The sequence below is a fragment of the Crinia signifera genome, chromosome 4 (genome assembly GCF_055691185.1).
Source record: "Crinia signifera chromosome 4, ASM5569118v1, whole genome shotgun sequence".
Taxonomy (NCBI): domain Eukaryota; kingdom Metazoa; phylum Chordata; class Amphibia; order Anura; family Myobatrachidae; genus Crinia; species Crinia signifera.
In genome coordinates this window covers 226,625,676-226,649,631 of record NC_139220.1, presented here as the reverse complement: position 1 = coordinate 226,649,631, position 23,956 = coordinate 226,625,676, and the positions used below count along the sequence as shown (strand labels likewise).

Sequence of the window (23,956 nt, the reverse complement as noted above, 5' to 3'; positions counted from 1 at the left end):
TGAAAGTTTCCCAATGGTTGGTAAAAAGAGGGAATGTAGGTGGAGAGGGATATCAGACACTGGAAAAAAGACTCCTCCACAGCACCGACGCGTTTCGGACCAAACAGGTCCTTTTTCAAGGTGTGGAGGACATGGCAATGGACACGGTATTTATACCTGTCCAATACACAACATACTAATGATGTTACATAAAGCAAGACCCGGATCACTCCGGAATGCATACTGAGAAATCTAAGTGAATTTGCACATGCACATTCTAAATTCAAACATAAATACACACAACATTAATAATAAATGGAGATGGGTATACAGGAGGTTAAAAAGCAAATGCATAAGATCGCTATTTATATCAAAACAAAATGCTCCAGTTCCACGTTTTTGTTCCGTTTCCAGTCAGATTTGCGCCGTAGGTATTAGCGCTCTGTATTCTTTAGCCGGAAGCGGAAGTGACGGGTGCTTCCTGTAGGAGATCGTGGAACGCACGACGCTGCGTTCTAAGTCTCTATTTCCTGAGTCTGTGACCCGCATGTATGGAACGCAGCGCTGCATGATGATATCGGAGCTTCATTTTGGAGAGCATTTCGCTAATACTATCCAATAATTATTTTTGGTTTGATGGCGACTACTACCTGCAACTTACTGGCACTGCTATGGGCACCAGGCTGGCACCGAGCTACGCCAATCTCTTTATGGTGTGGTGGGAGGTTCAGGCGGTATGGGATGGCCACCCGTTCGGTGCCAGCCTGGTGCTATGGCGTCGTTATATAGACGACATACTATGTGTCTGGAGCGGCAATGAGCAAGATTTGGCTTTGTTTTGCCAACATTTAAATGCTAACGAACTCAACATAGGATTAACCTTTGAGATGAGTTCAGTCTCAGTGAATTTTTTAGACTTAACCATTTATATAGATGATGGCACTTTAAAAACAAAAAATTTTGTGAAAAAGACGGATTGTAACTCTTTTATTGGTGCAGACAGTAATCACCATCGTAATTGGCTTAAGAGTGTGCCAGGGAGCCAGTTCCAGCGTATTAGTAGGAACTGTACTGACCTGGACAAATATGAAGATCAAGCCACCATATTAGAGAAACAATTTCTCAGCAAGGGATATCAAAAACCCGTTGTTGAAAAAGCCAAGAACAAAGGGAAACACCTCCTAATTAACCGAAATAGTATGGAAAGGGGTGAATCTCAGAAAATAAGTGGAACGGATGTGATGTTTATTACTAAATATACAGGCCAATATAAACAGCTGGAACAACTCATCAAAAAACATTGGTCTGTTCTCACTAACGATCCATTGCTTGAGAAATATGTCAAAGAAAATCCCAAATTGGTGTATAGAAGGGCACGCAATGTCAAAGACACTATTGTAAATAGTGCCATCAATGTTCCATCTCCATTGGTCCGTATAAAATCAAAAGGCTTTTACCGATGTGGGATGTGTAGCTTATGTCGACTTTGCAAGGGTTCTATTAAGTGTGTCCAAGAATACAAGTCTTCACATACTAAGATAACATACCCCATTGATGATTTTATCACATGTGACAGTAAGAACTGTATTTATTTGCTGCAATGTGATTGTGACAAACAATACGTTGGTAGGACTTCAAGGACCTTGAAAGTAAGATGGGCCGAACATGGCAGAAACATCAAGAAAGGCCTTGAATCCAACAACGTGTCAGACCACTTCAAGAAAGTTCACCAATGCGACATAAAGCATCTGGTGTCTTTCTGTGGAATAAAATTGGTTAAGTCACATTGGCGAGTGAATGACAGTGATCAGCGGTTGGCAAGGACAGAAATGCAGACCATTTACACTTTAAAAACCTTGTCACCCGCTGGTCTAAATATGGATTTTGAATTGAAATGCTTTTTATAATATTTTTAGAATAAAATTTTTTTTACCTTTTTTTACTCTTTTTATTAAATTTAAAAAGATTATTTGCACTGGCACTTTTTATATATGTCTACATACATGCATTCGCCACTTTAATGAGTGATAATAAATCGGGTTTACATTGATGCACGAGTCACTTTAATCAGTGATAAGAAAATGGGCATAAAAAACGATACTGTGTATATATATCTGTTTTATCTGGCACTGTCACTTTAAGGATGCACTTTATGTAGATGACTGTTAAAGTTAAGATCGACTAATGTGGATCATTTTTTTAACCTCTATTATATTCTCTTTCTTTCATGGGAATATGTGGATTTTGTGAGATCAATACCGCTGTAAATGCACACTAAAAGAAGGAAATACAAGCTCCGATATCATCATGCAGCGCTGCGTTCCATACATGCGGGTCACAGACTCAGGAAATAGAGACTTAGAACGCAGCGTCGTGCGTTCCACGATCTCCTACAGGAAGCACCCGTCACTTCCGCTTCCGGCTAAAGAATACAGAGCGCTAATACCTACGGTGCAAATCTTACTGGAAACGGAACAAAAACGTGGAACTGGAGCATTTTGTTTTGATATAAATAGCGATCTTATGCATTTGCTTTTTAACCTCCTGTATACCCATCTCCATTTATTATTAATGTTGTGTGTATTTATGTTTGAATTTAGAATGTGCATGTGCAAATTCACTTAGATTTCTCAGTATGCATTCCGGAGTGATCCGGGTCTTGCTTTATGTAACATCATTAGTATGTTGTGTATTGGACAGGTATAAATACCGTGTCCATTGCCATGTCCTCCACACCTTGAAAAAGGACCTGTTTGGTCCGAAACGCGTCGGTGCTGTGGAGGAGTCTTTTTTCCAGTGTCTGATATCCCTCTCCACCTACATTCCCTCTTTTTACCAACCATTGGGAAACTTTCATCCGTTTTTGTACCCGGGCAAGTGGATGTCAGCTGTAGGTCAGGAGGTGAATCGACACATAGGGAAACTTGCTACCTGTTTATCTTTTTTATACTTTTACTGCCTTGGATGTATTCTGGAATAAAAACTTTAACTACTAGTGGAATTTGCCTGGAGTGGATCTTTTCAGATGACCAAGGAGTGAAAGAAACCCTTATATGCACATAGGGCATTGCCAGAAGGTGAGTATACACTGCATGGGAAAGGTGTTGTCGGGTGTTTAACAAAGATACCTTTATGGGCACATAGGGCCTGTGATACAGGTCAGTTGAACCAGAAAAAAGCAATATTTGAAAGTGAATGACGGATTGGATGTCCTAATATATTCATCTTTTTTTATATATTTTAAAGTAAACATAATGTTTGCCAAATTCTCATGTGTCTACCTTTTGACTGTCGACCAACAGTGCTTGACCCATTAAGTGTCTTATGGTCATCCCTTTGACCCATACCTGTGCTCATCCTCAATAGTGTTTCGTATTCATTTATGGCATTAACATTGCCATGCAGAAATGCTAAAAAGGATAAAAGGTTTTATCCCAATTGTAAAATAACTACTAAACTTTGGTAATCTTATAACTCCATATTTCTAAGTGTTAAAAATAAGAATTTATACATACATTACTGATCTCTCTGCTTTAGCATACACAGCAACAGCAGCTATGGATGTAACCACTGGACATGTGACGGTACAAAAGGAATAAAGGTGCCCATACACGTACCGATTACCAGGTACTTTTTGTGCTAAAATAGCATTGTTGTGCATGCGATGCAATGCTATTTTAGCACAAAAAGTACCAGGTAATTGGTACGTGTATGGGCACCTTAAGAATGATTCATACTTCAGCTCCAGTCACTCAATCCGTATTCACGCGTCGGAACACTAAAACCGATTTTGAAGACAAAAATGGACCGGCTAAAGAATGCTGTATGAAGGCCATGTTATGACCATGTAACCGAGCACTATACATCCAGTGTCCTCATATGGAAGACAATTGTGTGTTAACAGTCACTATTGATGCGGATTCAGAATTATAAACAACCAGAAATTACATTATGCCCTAAAACATTGTAGCATGCAATGAACAATAAAGACTGTTGTGCTGTTGCAATCTTTATTAACAATAGTCATAAATGTTCAGTATATCCAGCATTATTGGAGGTCTTATGCAACATTAATCTACTTTTAAATGTCGATACCAATTAACGACTGCAGGACACCAATAAGCACAGTAATATTATACACCTGAAAGGTTTAGCAGAGTTACAAACCATAGATTTTTTCTTTATAAATTACTGTTTTTGTTTTACTTAAAGATCATCTGTGTCCCCAATGTGCATTCACATCGAGCATTTGTTGTGCCAGTCACAACCCTGTAAAACTGTTTACGTGAGGCAATCTGTATATCATCGGGACACTTCTGCCTAGCCTTGGATTGGCAACACTGGGTATTCCAACTGTTACTAAGCAACACCTCAAAAGAAGCCTGACCATCGGGAAAGATGTAGTCTAGGCAATACCTGCAATTATGAAGGTCTCCCGTATAACCTAAAGAGTGCTGTAGTCTTCCACAATACCCCTTTTCTGCTGCAGATGGATGCATGCTTATCACAACAGCGGCATGCAAGTCCACAGTGAATGGTGTCATGGACAAAAGCATGCAAGTCTTGCTATGCTGGCATGCAGACCAACAATCCGTGGCGTCTCTAAATCAGCCAGATGTGGCGAGAGAATATCTGCTTCATTATCTTTAAAGGTGAACCTACAGCAGCATGGACAGGCATTAGTGCAGTTCTGACTTGCTTAACAAGAATTTCATGGAAAGTTTTCATCCTTCCTAAAACTGGGAAAAATAAAAAAGTTAGTCCCTTCACATATAAATTCATGTTGAAGACATGAATTTGATTTATGAATCTGAGGGGGGAGGGGGGGGAACAAATGCTGCTGGGAGCTATATGTGCTACAGATTTACATATAGATTTTGTAAACTGTAAAAATTAGTACACGTTTGCAAAAAGGTTGTGCAAAACCATTGTATTTACAAAATGGCACAAAAGTGAATTCAACAGTCTATGCACATGCGCACTTCATCCAAGTCTTCAACAGAAGGTTCTATGCTACGGACCAGAACAAAAAAAAAACAAAAAATAGAATACCAGTTTCACCTCGGGGTCACTTCCATTGTGTACTAGGTTCATGAAAGGTCACAGCAGTGTGGGCAAATATTGCCCAAGTCAAATCCTATTGTTAAAGCTGAGAAACATTTAAGGCTATTCAAGTTAAAAGGGCAAAAAAAATGGAGAAAAAACCTTTTAGAACCCAGTTTGATTTGACAGTTTTGCTTTACTTCCTCTCAAAACATAATCCGTGGTCTTAACCTCCAAATGAAAAAAAAAAAATCTTAAATACAAAAATTTACTACAGTATGAGGAAAATTCAGGTGAAGAAAGAAAAGCAGACATTAAAATGGTAAAACCCACCGAAGTGTCCATTGTTTTAACCTGTCCTACCAATAGGAAATAGGCATTATGTACATTTTTGTTTTTCAAGTAAATTACTTTACATTGCCATACCAAAACATGTCTGTTTATCAGTGCATTGGTTTTAAACGACTAATCTGATACTACAGAATTTCAATCTACAACTCAGACAGCAGCTTGGCACTACTATTGCCCATGGAGCTGTCAGACTGACTATTAGTGTACAGGGAGGAGCAGAGAAGAACAGAAGGTTAAAAAAGGAAGAGAGATGGGAATGAGGTGGTTTCATGCAGACGGGCAGCTCATCAGCCAGCTAGCTTGCTGGCCACAAGGGATGGTTTCCTCTGTGGAAGGTCCTGCGGAGTGGGAATATGATCTCCTGTCACTTCTGTCTTGTCTGGAGCAGCAGCAGTTGGAAGCTGCTTGTTCTTGATCTTCGCTTTAGCCATGTTGTAATCACCAGAGTCAAAATATTTTTGCTACAAAAAACGAAACAAGGGAAATGGTTACTTAATTTTATATTGAACAATTTGATATTCAGAAATGTAAACAAAAAATAATAATAATTAGCATTACAATGAACAGTTTCTTATATAGCGCAGCATATTCTGTTGTACTTTACAATAGGAGACAGTGATACAACAAACTGGGTATTTACAGACAGTAAAAGGTATGAGGGCCCTGCTCGCAAGCTTACAATCTAATGTTCCTTCAGTCTCTGCACTGCAGGGTGCTGGATTCTCCAGGCCTGGTATAATAATGTATTTTGGGACACATTTATTATTTCTAACAAATCCGACTGCACATTACCATGTTTCCATGCAAATACTGCCCACATCTCAAAACATGAATAGGACTAAAACACTCTGCATGTGTGTTGTGGACACGGAGAACATAAAAGAAGCATGCGCAATCGCCCAGTACCTGCAGGATTAAGAATTTGCAAAATAAACTTATATTGTCAATACAGCAACTTCTCAAATTAAATATTCTTTTTTTTTTGATCTTTCAAATTAATTATAAATAATCCCCACAATTTTGTACAACATTCCCGGTCGCTGAACACAACGTGCTGCAGAATGACTGCATGCAATCATGTAGGACTGGTTCTGCGCATGCAAAGTAGCCCACTATTGGATTTGTGGAATTGCTTTTCCCAGCAGCTAAAACTAGTGGTCCCCAAAGGAGCAGGTCAATTGTTGCTCTGTTCATGCACTAGTGCCGCATGTGTGTATTTCACTTTACTGAGACAGAGAGAGAAATACTGAAAATTTGTAGTTTGGGTGTGACAAACACTATAAATAATGGGCACACAAAAACAAAATAGTCTGCTGGCCACCCAATAATTACCACAGCATGCAAAATAATTTAACACCCACCAAACCATTATTTCTAATTGCAACAATGGTAATGACAGAGGTCAGTTAAACATAGGATGGCTACCGCCAACACCAGAATGAAGCGCTAAAGAAAAGAGCAGGTGTACCAGCGCCGACTGTTACTAGTGAATAAATAAACTCAATATAAAATATGTCAATTTAATCCAAATATACATATAAAAAATTACACATGGAATTCCATTGTTACAAGCATTAATGCTGTGTACACACGGGGGCTATAAATCGCTGGAAATATGGTCGCTGGCGACCATATTGCCAGTGATTGGGAGTGTGCCCCAGCGATAAATCGCCGGGTGCGCGCTCCCGTTTTCAGCCCCTTTCTAATCGCTGGTCGCAGGAGCTTGCTCCTGCGACCAGCTAGTTACCTCTGCGGCACCGCCAGCAGAGGTTCCTTTTCATCAGCGACCATCTCTGGTCGCTGATGAAAAGGAGACACTGGGCAATATATTGCTGAGCAATATATCTCCCCCCGTGTGTACGGGGCTTCAGCGCTAAAGAATGGGGAGCTCTTACCTCTCTAAAATAGCATTAAGAACACTGAAAGCGGAGAGGAAAGAATTCATAGGCACATAAATTTAGTTGCAGATTTGTGAAGAAAAATTTCAAGAGGTTGGGAGCTATGCTAAAGGGTCAGCACATGAAACAGCATACAGACTGAGATGATTTTTTTTAAACCATAACCGCTCAGAAGGGAGGAAATGAGCGATGTCGTTTAAAATATTGCTTACTGTGTATGGGGCTTAGGCCCCTAATTTTGTGGTAATGGTTTGGGAAAGGTTTGGGAAAGGCTCCTCGCTGCTTTAGTATAATAAAACATTTGTTAATATAACCAAAGTATATTAAAAAAAATAGGATTTTGGGTACCTACCGGTAAATCCTTTTCTCGTAGTCCATATGGGATACTGGGCTTCACTACTATGGGGATTGAGACCTCCGCAGGAGAGACAGGCACATAAAAGAACTTTCAGTGTGGGTGCACTGGCTCCTCCCCTCAATCTCCCTCCACTAGTCAGTTAATGCAAAAACTGTGCCGAAGGAGAGCATGTGAGGAGTATGTGATAATGTATTGTGGTGAGATTCATCCAGCACACCCAAACGAACAAAAAAACATATAAAAGAGGTGAAACCTAACAACTTAAGAGGACACCTGTAAACCAGAACAAGTCTATAGTCATAATTATCCTATAGAAAACAAGGCAATAAGCCTAACAATGACGTAGGATCTGACAGCAGAACAGCCGCACTGAGGCGGGCTCCCAGTATCCCATATGGACTACGAGAAAAGGATTTACCGGTAGGTACCCAAAATCCTATTTTCTCTACCGTCCAATGGGATACTGGGCTTCACTACTATGGGGAGGTCCCAAAGCTACCAGAACGGGTGGGAACGTGCGGACTCTGCTGTAGAACCGCATTCCCGAACTGGGAATCCTCCCTGGCCAGGGTGTCAAACTTGTAGAACTTCACAAATGTGTGTTGCCCTGACCAAGTTGCGGCCCTGCAGAGCTGCATTGCCGACACCCCTCGAGCAGCCGCCCAAGAGGTACCTACAGACCTGGTTGAATGAGCCTTTACTGAAAAAGGAAGCGATAAACCAGCTGATGCGTAAGCCTGTTGGATAGTACATCTTATCCACCTGGCAATGGTACGCGTTGAAGCCGGTAAACCCTTCTTCTGCGCATCATAAAGCACAAACAAGCTGTCCGTCTTACGGATCCTAGCTGTGCGCTTGACATACCCCTTAAGGGTGAGGACCACATCCAAGGTATCTGGTATATCCGGGTGTGTTGCACTAGAAGGAACCACAATAGGTTGGTTTAGGTGGAACCCTGACACCACCTTTGGAAGGAATTGTGGTCTAGTCCTGAGTTCCGCCCTATCGTTGTGGAACACAAGGTAAGGGCTCCGACAGGATAAGGCTCCAAGCTCGGACACCCTCCTGGCCGAAGCTAGGGCCAGCAGAACAACAGTCTTCCAAGTGAGGTGTCGTAGCTCAGACTCCTCCAGTGGAACAAACCGGGCTGATTTTAAGAAAGTAAGAACCACTTCCAAATCCCATGGTGCAGTGGGAGGCACAAAGGGGGGCTGAATCCTCAGAACCCCCTGTAAGAAGGTTTGCACTTCCGGCAAGGCCGCAATCTTTTTCTGGAAAAACACAGACAGCGCGGAGATTTGGACCTTTAAGGAACCCAATCTGAGACCCTTATCCAAACCAGCCTGAAGGAAACGTAGCAGGTTGTTTAATCGAAAACTGGCCGAAGGCAAGTCATTCTTCTCACACCAGGCAATATATCTGCGCCATATTACATGATAATGAGAAGCCGTCACCGGCTTCCTGGCTTTTATCATTGTAGTGACGACAGAGGGATGGAGACCCTTGTGGACTAAGATCTGCCGCTCAACCTCCAGGCCGTTAAACGTAGCCGCTGTAAGTCCTGGAAGACGAACGGGCCCTGGAGGAGCAGGTCTTTTCTTAGGGGCAGACGCCACGGGTCTTCCACTAGCATGGCCTGAATGTCCCCGTACCAGGCCCTTCTTGGCCAATCTGGCGCCACCAGTATGGCCTCCGTCCCCTGATGCCGGAGCCGCTTTAGCACCCGAGCCAACAATGGGAGAGGTGGGAACAGGTACACCAATTGGAATTTCCAGGTCCAGGTGAGAGCGTCCACTGCTATCGCCCCTGGGTCTCTGGTCCGTGCACAGTACATTGCTACCTTGTGGTTCAGTCGTGAAGCCATCAGGTCGATCTGAGGGAGCCCCCACAGATCCACTATGGCATCGAACACTTGAGTGTGAAGGCCCCACTCTCCCGGGTGAAGATCGTGACGACTCAGGAAGTCCGCCTCCCAGTTGTCGACTCCCGGGATAAAAATGGCAGAAAGGGCCTGGACATTCTGTTCCGCCCAGGACAGAATCTTTGACGCTTCTCTCATGCAAGGCATGCTCTTGGTACCACCCTGCCGATTTATGTAGGCCACAGTGGTGGCGTTGTCCGACTGGACCTGGACCGCCTTGCCCTGTAACAATGGAGCTGCCTGTAACAGGGCATAGTAGACCGCCCTCAACTCCAGCTTGTTGATATGAAGTCCCGACTCCAGTGGAGACCATCGACCCTGTAGGCGGACTCCCTGTGTCACAGCTCCCCAGCCCCTCAGGCTGGCGTCCGTGGTTACCAGAATCCAGTCCTGGATCTGGAACCGTCTGCCTGCCAACAGATTGGATGAATCTAGCCACCACTGTAGCGAGATTCTGGTTTTTGTTGCAAGGCCAATCCTTCTGCGCATCTGCAGGGGGGAGCCGGACCATTTTGTCAGAATATCCAGTTGAAAAGTCCTGGAATGGAAGCGGCCAAATTGTATTGCTTCGAATGAAGCCACCATCTTGCCTAGAAGCCGGAGGCAAAGATGGATCTGTACCAGAGGTGAAAGTAGGACCTCCCTGACCAACTGTTGTATTGCAGTGACCTTTTCCATTGGTAGAAAGACTTTTTGTTCCGATGTATCCAGGATCATGCCTAAGAAAACCATCCTCTGGGTCGGAACCAGCGATGATTTGGGCATGTTCAGGATCCACCCGTGGTCTCTTAGAACCTGTATGGACAGATTGAGAGCACTGCTTAAAGCCTCCGCCGACCCTGCCTTTATTAGCAGGTCGTCCAGGTATGGCACTACATTCACCCTTCGGAGCCTGAGTAGTGACATCATCTCCGCCATTACCTTTGTGAAAACCTGCGGGGCCGTCGACAGGCCGAAAGGCAGCGCCCGGAATTGGTAATGGTCGTTCCCCAAGGCAAACCTGAGATAGATCTGGTGTGGGGGCCAGATAGGAATGTGTAGATAGGCGTCTTTGACGTCTATAGAGGCCAAGAACTCCCCTCTTTCTAAACTGGCGATCACAGAGTGCAAGGACTCCATCCTGAACTTGAACACACGCAGGAAGGGGTTCAGTGACTTTAAATTCAGGATGGGTCTTACTGAGCCGTCTGGCTTCGGTACCAGGAATAAGTTGGAATAATATCCCTGGCCCTGCTCCGTGTCTGGCACCGGTACAATTACCTGAGACTGAAGCAGCCTGGTAATGGCCCCCTGAAGGAGCACCTGATCTTCCTGGGATGCTGGAAGTGCCGACCTGAAGTATCGTCTGGGAGGGGGTTTGTCGAATTCCAGCCTGTAACCTAGAGAAATGAGACTCCTGGCCCAGGAATCCAGACCCGAGGCGTCCCACACATGGCTGAAATGCAACAATCGCGCTCCCACCGCGAGAGAGTCTCGTGGCGGGAAAACCCCGTCATGCTGCAGGCTTAGAGGAAGCCGCGGCATTTGGACGGTCCTGGGTGTTGGAGGTGTTAGGCTTCCTAAACTTGCCTCTCGTGCCCCTGCTGGCATTGGAGGCACCCCTAGCCCTGGGGCGAAACCTGTTCCCACGAAAGGACTGCTGGGAAGCACCTGTGAAGGTATGCTTTGCAGCCGTGGGAGCTGATGGAAGGAAGGTAGACTTTCCTGCCGTGGCTTTGGAAATCCAACCGTCTAATTCACTCCCAAACAGCCATTCTCCTGTAAAGGGAATACCCTCCACACTCTTCTTTGAATCTACATCTGCAGACCACTGACGCAGCCACAAAGCCCGTCTGGCTGAGACCGCCATGGCTGAATTGCGCGCATTTATTGCGCCCAATTCCTTTTGCGCCTCGCACAGGATCTTAGCGGTATCCTGAATGTGACGCAGGCTGTCACCTATCTGGGCCACAGTCATGTCACCCAACAACCCTTCCTGAATCTGGGTTGACCATGTATGAATTGCCTTAGCCATCCAGCAGCTGGCTAAAACTGGGCGCTGGGATGCCCCACTAGCCGTATATATGGACTTGAGGGTAGCTTCCAGCCTCCTGTCGGCCCCGTCCTTAAGGGTGGATACCCCTGGGACTGGTAGCAACACCTTTTTAGAAAGGCGGGAGACAGAGGAGTCCACTACCGGTGGCTCCTCCCACTTCTTTCTGCCCAAAGGTTCAAAGGGATAAGCATTTGTGAACCGTTTTGAAAGAGTAAACCTCTTATCAGGGTTCTGCCATGCAGCCCTGAAAACAGTTTCTAACTCCGCCTGCTCAGGGAAGTATACTGGTTGTTTCCTCTGAGTCATGAAGAAAGGATCTCCTTCTGCGGATGCCTCCACTGGGAGATCTAAAACATCCCTAATGGCCCTGATAAGCGGCTCTGGACCATGCACTGCCGCCTCAGGAGCTGGTTCCTGCAGAACCTGCTCCTCACCCTCCTCCAATATGTCCTCATCATCATCTGTGTCAGGATCCATTGCAGTAGCCTGCCTTTTTTGAGGCTGTGCGGGAGGAGGAGGTACATTAAGGGTATGAAGAATATCCACCCTGGCAGCTAACATGGACAATTCCCTCTGAACCCTCTGCGTTTGCTGAGTGTTAGTGGAAAGCTGTGAAGCCACAGAATCCAACAAGGTCTTTATGTTGGAAGCCCAAGCAGGCTCCTGCTCATCTGCCTGCGACGGCCCCACAAGCTGTGGGGGTACCCCACTGATCTGGGTGTCAGCACTGCTGGGCTGTGGTGACATACAAGCCTCACAAGTAACCTGGGACTGTGACTTAGGCACAAACTTGGTGCTACACACCATACAAGTGAACTTTTTCACCATGCTGAGACAGTACTGCAGAGTACAACAGTACAACACAACCCCCACGCAGTCACACACGTGCACACACCGCACCGCTGTATGTGAAAAACAGACTATGTGCTAGTTTTATGTTGTAACTAAGCAGTGGAGAAAAAAAAAGAGCAATTGGGGAGCCAAGTGCACCCTTAACCTGAACTCACAGATCTGGGTGAGCTGGTAACGCTAAACACAGTGATCTGAACAACACAGTGTCTGACTAAGCCAGATAGCGCAGCAGCGCTAAATCGCTATAAAAAACCTGCTGTCTCTGCCGTGCTGCAAGTACTCGGATCCACCACGCCAGTGAGGAGCCCTCTGTAATGGAGTCTGGCAGCGTGTGAAGAAGCAGGAAGTGACAGCGCGCGCCCAGCAGAGCTTGGTCCCGCTCTGAGTGAAGCCCCGCCCCCTGTACACGGAGCTGGCGCTTCTATATATTTATACTGACATTAATAAAGGTGTAAAATATATATATATATATATATATATATATATATATATATATATATATATATATATATATATATATTACATTATAACCTGAGGGGTGTCCCTGGTGGTCCAGCGGCAGCACCCCTATGCCAGTTACCAGACGCGGTGTTCACGCAGTCCCTGCTGGAGAGCCGCCATTACTAGCCGTCGTCTTGCCGCACCAGAAATGGCTGCGGGGACCCCTTGTGGGACCCCCAGCCTGTACTCACCACTGAAGTCTTCAGACCTGTCAGGGGTGTGCGGCGGCTAGGGGACTTGCTCGCTACAGCGCAATGTTGTGCGGTGACAAGCCCCACGCAGGACCGAATTGTCCTGTAGCAGGGTCAGCTCTGCACCTGAAGAGGTCGGGGACTGACCCTTCCCCTGACACCCACGAAGCAGGACAGCTGTGTGGTCACCACAGCGCCCCAAAATAACAAACTTTGAAAATAAATGTAGAAAAACTCTGGAGCATCCAGAAGCACTGCCTCTCCTGAGGCACATTTTTCAAAACTGACTAGTGGAGGGAGATTGAGGGGAGGAGCCAGTGCACCCACACTGAAAGTTCTATGTGCCTGTCTCTCCTGCGGAGGTCTCAATCCCCATAGTAGTGAAGCCCAGTATCCCATTGGACGGTAGAGAAAAATAAAATAAAGAAGTTTGCAGACACATCACTGACCAGCAGAGCTCCAACCACAAAAACGCAATTAGCCAAGCTATTCCACTCAAAATTAGTAATGGTATTGTGGCAGAACTTAAGTGTTGGGGAAATCCTTCACAGAAAGCAAGCAAATAGTGTCTTTGTAATACCCATAGTTTTGGCATAAAATGATGACACACAGGGAGATATTCAATGTTGGGTCATGACTGGCTGCGCCGACAACCGTCACCCTGTCCCGTTCTCGGCCCGCTTGATGCTCATTCCGCTGGTGGGATTCAATGTCCCGCCTGCTGAGCAATGAGAAGGGGGCGTGGCCGTGAGAAGCGTCTGGTAGCTTGTCAATTTCCAGCAGAAAGAGCCCGACTGCTTGTGAAGTCAGCTCGATCTGCCGAGATCCCCTGTTCAATGTTGTCGGGGAAGACAGCATTGAATATGGCCCCGCCGCCATTTCCTCCATTGGGAATGGCGGCAGAAGATTGAATATCCCCCACAAGGTGACATTTTTGGCGTACACATTTTAAGGCATTTTGCACGTGTTCATGACAAGAAAAAAAAAACCCTCAAAAGGCAATAAAGTATCATGTATGTATATTCTAGATAGTCAGCACCACGAACATATACAAACGTTATTTCTTACTCCTTTCTGAAGTCGTTTCCTCAAGAAGTCTGACCCGCCTGGTTTAGGACCTAGATGAGGATATCTTGCTTTTAACTTGGCCTCTTCTGCCTTTTCTGGACTGATCACCTTATCATCCATTTCCTAGAAAACACAAAACAGCAGTTATAAGTACAGTGTGCAGGCATCTCGAAATACGGAGTTTCATCCATCACTCATCTTGATCTAGCAACAACAGGTCACTGCTAGCGCTAACTGTTCTAGTGCTCTGGGGCCAATCACTAAAGCTACAATGCAGTACCCGGGACAGAGCTTGCCAGAAAGACTTCTCTCCGATCCCATGGTTTTTCACTTGATTGCAGGTCCATTTTTGCCCACAAAAGCACCCACTAATTAGGTACCCCAATAATCATCATGTCCACTTTTTTGGGCTAAAATGGCATAGGGGCTAATAGGTATCACCCCAAAGGGCTGAGCCTATTACATGCTAAGGGAGGCAGTGGAACCCAATTTCGCACTACTTGTGCAAAATCCAGATGCAGTGAAGTGCAGCTGCGATTATTCACATTAGCATAATAATCAGGGCTAAGAAGATCTACCTAAACATAATCAAAACAATGGTCCTACTACAGTAACTTATTTGTATTCTAGGCCAGTGTTTTCCTTAGGAACTGCAAGTAGTGATATTTTCCAGATCTACTGTGCACATTAAATACATTACACTTGTGATACTTCGGAGAAATGCAAAGCATGCACTATTTGATGTTCCTGAGAAGTGGAGTTGGGGGAATACTGTTCTAGACAAACCATATCTTAAGGCATGTTGTACCGAGATATTAACATACATTACATACGCTTAGGACTGTTCTTCAGAATACATTTCTGATACAAACGCTTAATGCAAACATTGCTACACCTAATTAGTCATTAGGGCAGAGAGGGAACTTGGAAAACACTGAACTTTATTCTTTATCCGGAGCAGCCAACATCTGCAGCACACAAACTCCTTCGCACAGGTAGATCATGTAGCAACACATCTGAGATGAAGAGTTTTGTTCAACATGCAGGTCCAATCTGACTGGATAATATCCTTCAGTGTTTACCTGCGAGTTATTAGTCCCGCTGAGATCGTTAACAATATTAGCGGTGTTGCACATCACATAGTGTGTATGGACCTCTACCATCTGTCCGACGCCTTCCTCTACTGGATATAGCTTTACAAGTGCTGCTTCATTCATTAGAGGCTTTTTTATTTACCAGTCTATTGCAGACTGTGGCGATATGCCTATGTTTTGGGCAATTGCATAAAAAGCTTTCAAATCACATGTATTGGACAGTAGGTCAGGCGGGGTCGCAAATCTTTATTCACAAAAAAATAAACACCCACCACAGAAAAAGTGCCCCTGAATACCCTTGTAAGAACGTTTGGTACTTATGTATTAGCAGGGCACCCGGCTATGCCGACAATGTACCTTAGGCTATGTTGTCAGAGTAGCGTAGCCGGGACTCTGCTAGGGTGACGCGGTGGGGACCGGGCTGACCTGCAAAGGGGTCCCGGGTCTGAAGGGCAGGCCTTGAGCGGCGCGGCAGTCAGTCCCCGGCACCAGCAATGTATGTATATCGCTGCTGGAGAGAAGACACCGGGGAGTGACTGCCAGAGGAGGGGCACCGTCAGCGTGGATGATGGACGCGGGCCTCTGAGCCTGAAGCATGGAGAGTGCAGCGAGCCCCGCGTAGTCGCGCCACACTTAAAGCTCGGTGGCTCGTCGCACTTTATAAAATTAACTCCATGCCCACGTGGATACTGGGGGTATGACGTGCATAGTGGGGATATGAACCTTTGTGTATTAGCACAGCTCCAGTTACGTCGTTTACATAAGTTACGTCGTTTACGTAGCCAGCATAGTGGTGTATTGGTATTCTCAATACACCACTATGCAAACTACGTAATGGGCGCCCTGCTAATACATAAGGACCGAATGTTTTTATCCACATCATACTGGTGTGCACACTTCTTTACAGCTAGCAAACTTAGGGGCGGAGGCTGAACCCCTTCACTCATAAATGAAAGTGAATAAATACACACAACACTATACAATTGTCAGAGAAAGTAGAAATGCCCAGGCTTCCCAGTTTAAAGCGGAGTACACGCAAAAAAAGATTTGTCCAATTTGTCTGGTGGAACCAAAAATTGCATGGTTGTTGCAGAGTCGAGGTGCACAGTGAAAGCACCAAACCTAATAACCAGGGCTCGACAATTTTTTTTTTTAATCTAGGAGCCAGGATGGAAGTGTAGGAGCCAGACAAACTAAAAATAGGGACAGTGGGCGCCAAAAATTGACACCGCGTAATGCCCATTACAATTGTCACACACTCATTACGCCACACGCCGTGACGCCCACACGTTGTGACACTCACTACAGATACCACACGTTGTGACGCCCACTACACCATACACTATAATTCCCACTTCATGTTATACCACACGCTGTAATGCCCATTACCCATAATACCAAATCCCAGGGGTGGATGCAGAAAAAGAAAATTACAGTGGAGGCACCCCTCCCCAGCGGCCTCGTAACTGCCTGGCTCCTCCACCCACCACCAAGAAGCATCCTCCTAATTGTTCCCCCCTCACCCAGAAGCAGCCTCCTAATTGTACCACCCCCCCTCACCCAGCAGCAGCCTCCTTACTTTACCCCCTCACCCAGCAGCAGCATTTTTACTGTACCCCCCCCCCCCCACCCAGCAGCAGCCTCCTAACTGTAGGCCCCTCAGCAAGCAGCAGCCACCTTAGTGTTCATTCTAGCACACGCCATTTTTGAAAACCCATGCAATTCCTCTTCCCTGCCTGGGGTTCCACGTCTCCTCTGGTGTTTCTAGCACAGGTCTGGTTTGCATATCAGGGCTGATATACAGACCACACTGTGCTAGAAGCACTAAAGCAGACAGCGACACCCCAGACAGGGAAGAGGAATTGCATGGGTTTTCAAATATGGTGGGTGCTAGAATAAACACTATGTATGCAAGGCATTTTAGACTAATCTGCACACACAGGGTGGAATGTAATGCCGCCTGAGGTCAGCGGCAGTGCGGGATGCAGGCTGAAGACATGGAAGTTAATTCCCCTTTAAAAAAAACACCAGAGCTCGGGCGGCATTACATGCCACCCACAGTATTTGGCATATGGCCAAATCGCTGATGGGCTTAGGTCAGGCTTTGCCTGCCTGCCGTGTGTACACTTCTTTACATAAACACGTGGGCAGATGCATTGTTTCTTTTTGCCATTTTAGTCACAAATTAGATCCTGTTGCCATGGGCTTATTTGCTTAGTGGTGAATAGTACCTGTTGCATTATTATGTCAGTTAGTACTAGAACAAATGGCTCTTACAGAATCATGTTTAGTGTCCATTCTAGCACCCGCCATCTTTGAAAACCCATGCAGTTCCTCTTCCCTGCCTGCTGTAGTGCTTCTAGCACAGTGTGTTCTGTATATCGGCACTGATATGCAAACCAGACCTGTGCTAGAAACACAGCAGACAGCGACACCCCAAGCAGGGAAGAGGAACTGCATGGGTTTTCAAAAAAAATGGCGGCTGCTAGAATGAACACTACACCTAACCACTCCCCAAACCCAGTAGCTCACATCACTTAAAAGAAGCAGTGCCAGGGATGACTGCACCAGCGAATTGGCAGCGTATTGTCCCTCCCCTGGCCCCAGCTGAGCCTCGCCCGCGTGGCACCCAGTCAAGTGAGCAGCGCCTGTCACACCACCATCAAATCTTGACACAGGGCGGTCCCGCCGCCAGTCCGGACACCTACAGCTCAGCAGTTTTTGCACGGCTCTAATGTGCCGCACTTCTGACTGCACAGAACCTGGTCGCCGCGGGGACCTGGCCCCCGGGTTTCATCAAGCCCTGCTAATAAACCGAGGTTAAACCACCCAAAAGTTTTACTCAGGATATAACACCCCTTTCACATTGCAAAGTCGGGTTGGATCCAGGAACTCTATCCTGGGTCTGATGCTTTTGGATTAAACCTGGTCGCTCATTATACAGACGGAGTCATAGGTTTATCTTATGACCTGGGTCTTATTGGCCAACCAGGCTTTGGTGCTTTCACACCGTAACACAGACTCAGCATTAGCCCAGGTCCGAACTGCTGTGTGAATGGGGTATAAGAAGGATTAAACCCTAACCCTGAGTATACTGGATGACCCAGGTCAGTGGCGTAACAAAAATATTTGCACCCCCGCTGGGACAATTTAGGCGCCCCCCCCCCCCCAGTTAAAAGACAAGACCCCCCCCCCGGGGAGCTGACAGGGGGTACGTGCAGCGCCGGGGTACCTGCGTTCAGGGAGAGGTCCCTGCGGCGCTGAGTATGACGTTGCTGGGGTCCCTGTAGTGACCTGGAAACAACGCGCTATCCTCCACCCGGCGGTGCGGGAAGCGCTTCTGACTTTGAAAACACTGGCCGCATGATTGGCTGAGATCTCTCCCTAAACACAGGTACCCCCACGCCTGCACGGACCCCCCTGCTCGCTCCACTCACAAGGAGGAGGGAGCTGATGGAGTACCAATAGCACCTGCAGACCCCCCCCCCCCCCGGCGTCACGGGGGCTGCGGCGCTATAGTTACGCCACTGACTCAGGTTAAATGTGAAAGGAACGGACCTGGGATCAAGATCGCGGGTCAGAGACTCCGATATAAAAGCAGTATTACCTGCCCTCCCATGGAGAGGCTTAAGCTAGGTAAAGACTGGTCAATGGTGTACAGAGCCCCCAGTTCCTAGCATTTTGATCTGCTGCATGTCATTTGACAGCAACGATGATACACAATCAAAATCGATTGGTCCAACATAATGGGCTGGCTGCAATAGCGTCAATGTGGGATACTGGCTGAAGAGAGGAGAGGTCAGCCTGCATCCCTCATGGCCTCTGGACTTGATGCCATAACATCCATCCCAATGTATTTTAAAACACCTCAACAATCTCTAAGGACATTATTGTTCCTGATAGAAATGGAGTAGTGTTCACAATGTAACTTGAATCAACTCAGCTCTATCATTCCAGAATAAAGACTTTGTGGAATATTTCTCAAATTAGGTGTGTATCTAGCCTTAAATGATTTGTTGCTACAATAACCTCATTGAGGCATGAGCAGGTCCCACTGAGTCTGTGGTAGAGGGCTTATAGGTAGGGATGTGCAGATTTACACAGATCTTTAAGATCAGAGAAGAAAGCTGATGGATGTTGTAGACAACAGGACATAACGGCAGCTTTCACCTCATTGACAGAGTTGAAGTCTTGACCCTTAAGGTGCTCTTTCATCTTTGGGAAGAGGGTTAAAGGAGGTTCTGCCACACCAATTATACAGCACCGACCCAGACTCGTGAAACAGGTCAAAAAGTAGGAGGGCCCTGCACGCAAGCTTACACTATATACAAATGTATAGGTCAGTGAGCATTCCTTTCACTTCCAAATATTCATTTAAAAGTTTTCAATAAAAATATATTGAAAGAAACATTAGCAAGAGTAATTTTACTCTTCAGAAAAGACAGTAGTTGGTTTAGCATCTCTGCTTCCTTCCTACTCGGACTGTAAAAAGGATGTCATAAACTACCTTTCATGATTGGATATTGCCATCTTCATAGCTCGCCATTGAATAAACCCCAAAGTGGGAGGAGATAAATTACCAACAAATCAATTCGTCATTTTTCAAATGCAAGTTATAAAGATGGAGCGCTAAAAAGTATTGTGGATCAATTCAGTCCTTTGATAAAGTAGTCAGAGCACAACGAAACATGTCAGGCAGCACTTGCACTTTTAAACGGATTCTGGATTTTATGGGTTGCACTGTTTTTCTTGCTACAATTTCAACTCCTGAGCTTACCCCTAAGGTTTCAACCTTGGAAACTACACAGCACTTTACCTGCATATGGAACACCACCACCTGCTTATTGTGGATTACAAATACCGCAAGAATAGTGAGGATACCTCCTTGGTGCAAGGACTGCATTCACCCTCCAGCGATATTTCAACATCCTGCATGGTCTATGGACTCCCTTAATTTGTTCCTGGCCAAGTCACCCAGTGGGAAAATAAGATACTGAATTTCACAGGAGACACACAAGAAAAAATCAGGACTCCATTATCTATAATTATACAACCTTTAATATGTTATTGTTTAAGATCATATACATCAAAGTACACTTATTGTATGCAATTGCATTATCTAAACTATTTTTATTTTTGATTATTGCTTATTTCATGTCATAATACTTTTAATAAATATTTCTATTTTTATTGTAATACCCAATTGATCCACAATACTTTTTAGCGCTCCACCTTTACATCTTGTTTGTACCTATTGTTAGGGGTCTAACACACCCTTTGTGGGAGCAGCTTGACTCAACACCCCACCAGGCGCCTGTTCTATTTTTGAGCCTCCCAAAAAAATCAATTGGTACTTTTGTATTATCACGGCGCCCCCGATATTGATCGCGCAATGTTTTTATCGTATCGCATGCCATACACCCGACGGCATGCGTTTTTAGACCCCTAGTCGATTAAAAATTGTATAAGCACCCTAATGGGTGCTTACAATGTTAAATGCACCCCCCACTATAAACGTGAACCCGAAGCGTGGTGAGTGCAGCGGTACGCGTCCTACGACCTTTTCATTCCCCCACTATCCACTGCGGCGTGGAGTTGATTTTATATAGTGTGGCGAGCGCAGCGAGCCACGCGAGGGTACGCGTATACCTGTGAAGTTATGCACGTGCGCTCACCACACTATATAAAATCAACTCCACATTATGGATTTAAATAAATCCAGGAAGTGCAGTGACTTGTGCAAACCAAAAGCATCCAGGTTCCACTATCAAGAACAGAAAGCTCTGGGAGCAACTCCAGGAAGACTGCTGCATAGGGTTGTTGCCTACCCTCTAGAGGGGACTTTTGGCTTGAAGGGTCAGCAAAGCCTAGTAGCAGTCTCCGCTAAACTTCTTTGGGTTGGCGGAGATTTGAAGATTAATACCCCACACCAAAGAGTAGTAGAACCAGAGTCTTCTTCTGCCTCACATATCGCAAGTAGTGGTACAATATATAGAGATGTAAAATGTATTCAGGGCTACGAACATGAACACTGTATACATCAAAGAAGGACTAGGGACTGGATTACCCACTGTCAGTATGTTTTAAAGGCCATAGAACACCATTTAAAGTGTTTAAACATTTGAATGTCTTAGAAACATCTTGTACTTTATGCTCTTGTACCATTAACAGAGCAGAAAATCACCATACTGCTGTACCCACCTGACAAGTACATACAGCATCTGCTTCCAGCTCTCCTGAGATGAACCCACTGCTAAGCCACAGTGTGCGGACGGGAGAAACTAACCCATCATAAACCAACTCTATATATAGAGATATATAGATATATATACCCATGTAGGAAACCATTTAGTTGGTCTTTAATTTCATATCATAGGAGGAATCAGTATCAGTCAGTTGCTGACAGTACAAAATACAACCTATAGCCCAAGATGTAGACCTAGTGTAGCAGAGCTAAGACCATGCATCCAAACTGGCAATATAATAATTGCCTTCCTGGTGTCATAGCAGCAGCAACCAGATTAAGTAAATAAACAGTATTTAGGACTCATTAGAGTGAATAACTAGAAATTGAAGAAAAACATTTTTGAACATGAAAGTCAGACTGCATCATGAAGAATATTTAGATAACCAAAACATATACATCTAAAATTCCATTCATTATTAAGCATGCTAAAGGATTTCCATACTCTGAGAATTTAATCAAGACTAATGAACATAAAGAGGGTGAGGTCACAATAATAAACTGTCTGCAGGGAGAACATGTAACCTCTGAAACGCTGCAGATTAGGTGGGGCTCCTGTGCAGCAGCAACTGGGATTATCCAGCCTGTTCCAGCAGCCAGGAAGTCATAGAGAACCCACTAGGAGACAGCCTCTCTCCATACTACATCACATGGACGTATAAGGACCACACCAAGAGGGAGGACCTTACCACTAGCAACTGGTGAAGAACCAAAACGTCAAGGTTACACAGGCTGGACAGACATATGCAACTAACTGTGTAATCATCCCCACAGCTACAGTGCAGCAACAGCTAGAACATGCATGAGCCATGTGGCTGCATAGTTCCTATAGTCATAAGTGCCAGACTGCCGGGAGACCAGTATATGGCGGGCACAGAGACGTAGACAGGAGCACAGCCAAAGCCAGCATTACGCCTGCAGGGAAGTGTGGTCCAGGGTCTCCGGGGACACGGAGGCGGGGGTCTCCACTGCTAGCCGTCAGCAACACATTATGACTCATCCTTCCTCGCACCCGGGAACATGGGACCACTACTACCACACAGCGCCGCTGCCCGTTACCTTCTGCTCGTCCGTGGAATTATCCTCCGGTGCTTTGGTCTCTAGGTTATCAGCGGACATGTCGGAGAGGATGGAAGCGCCGGCCTGGGAGCACCGTCTGCCCTGATATGCCTCCTAAACTCCCCCAGTACAAAGATGGCCGCCGCGGCTGCGCCGAGAGCGTTAATGTCACGTGCAACCGACGTCAGTGCGAGCGGGGATTCCTCTTCAAGCCTGTCCCATCAGTACCCCCACGTGACGTCAATGGCCGCGGAGCATCATGGAGGATGTAGTTCTCCTTGCTCAGACAGTCCCGGTCTGGCCCTGGGCTGTCAGAGAAATACTTTTTAACATATTTTGTATCAAGCTTCAAAAGTGATAAAATGGAGAGTGATTAACAGCCAGCCAATCAGCTCATAACTGCCATGTCACAGGCTGAGTTTGAAAAATGACAGGTAGGAGCTGGTTGTTTAGCACTCTCCATTTTATTACTTTTGAAGCTTGATACTACATCTGGCCCAATCTGTAATAAATGGAAGGTATAAGAATTGTTCTCTTCTTCAAAAAAAATTTATATGATAAAAAAAAAGGTTGGTGTACAATGCCTGGACATCGGAAGCCCATCATCAATGTTTTTGATGTGATGGTAACTAATCATCGCATCAAAAGAATTCAATTTTTTTTTTTTTTTTTACATGTGCAAAATACACTATTTCCGCATGAGCAAAACTTCTGTGGATGTTCATCCTCGGATCTGACTGGGGGTGGAAACCCAATGCAAGCATCGCAATTTCATTGAATGTTTACCATTCGATGGCGTCAAAGATCAAAAGGTGCTTCTTATATTTCCACCCACTGCTTACGCCAGTTACGTTAGCCTCTTTCAGAATAACATCATTGTTCGTTCACCATGCTTCGGTCTCAATGACTCGCTCCGCTCGCCACAACTTTACTAAAGGTAATAGATGGTGTCGTGGACACAGGGTGGTTCGCCATATGCTACGTAACTTCCGTAGCATAAGAGGTGGCTGCAAAGATAAGGAAGAACCGATCAAAATGCACTCATCAAATGATAAAACCACTACCATCGGTTCAAAACCATTGATGGTTGGCAAACATCACTGTGTAATGTCCATCTCTAGCACAAACATTACTGCAACAAAAATATGTACATTAATGTTTATTTGTTTTCTTATTAAATTGGAAGATTATTTTCATGTTGTCAGAAGTGGGTGCTGTCAGCCCGCCATGTGGCATAGCTAGTCTGTTGAGGTAGGGTGCTCTGTTTGCATTAGGTGCAATTTGTAAAAACAGAGGTTGCAGCTACACAAAGTATTATAGACCCTATCAAACTATTATATGTCGACTGCATGGGGTCATCCT

General features: G+C 45.3%; 1 protein-coding gene across 1 annotated transcript; it reads right to left on the bottom strand.

Moving 5' to 3' along the window:
- Positions 1–5,410: 5,410 nt before the first annotated feature.
- Positions 5,411–22,772, bottom strand: ARPP19 (cAMP regulated phosphoprotein 19). Its single transcript, XM_083183892.1, has 3 exons — positions 22,595–22,772; positions 14,198–14,320; positions 5,411–5,834 (listed from the first exon to the last, which is right to left on the bottom strand). The coding sequence occupies exons 1-3, from the start codon at positions 22,652–22,654 to the stop codon at positions 5,661–5,663; spliced, it is 357 nt and encodes a 118-aa protein (XP_083040018.1). The 5' UTR covers positions 22,655–22,772; the 3' UTR covers positions 5,411–5,660.
- Positions 22,773–23,956: the final 1,184 nt, after the last annotated feature.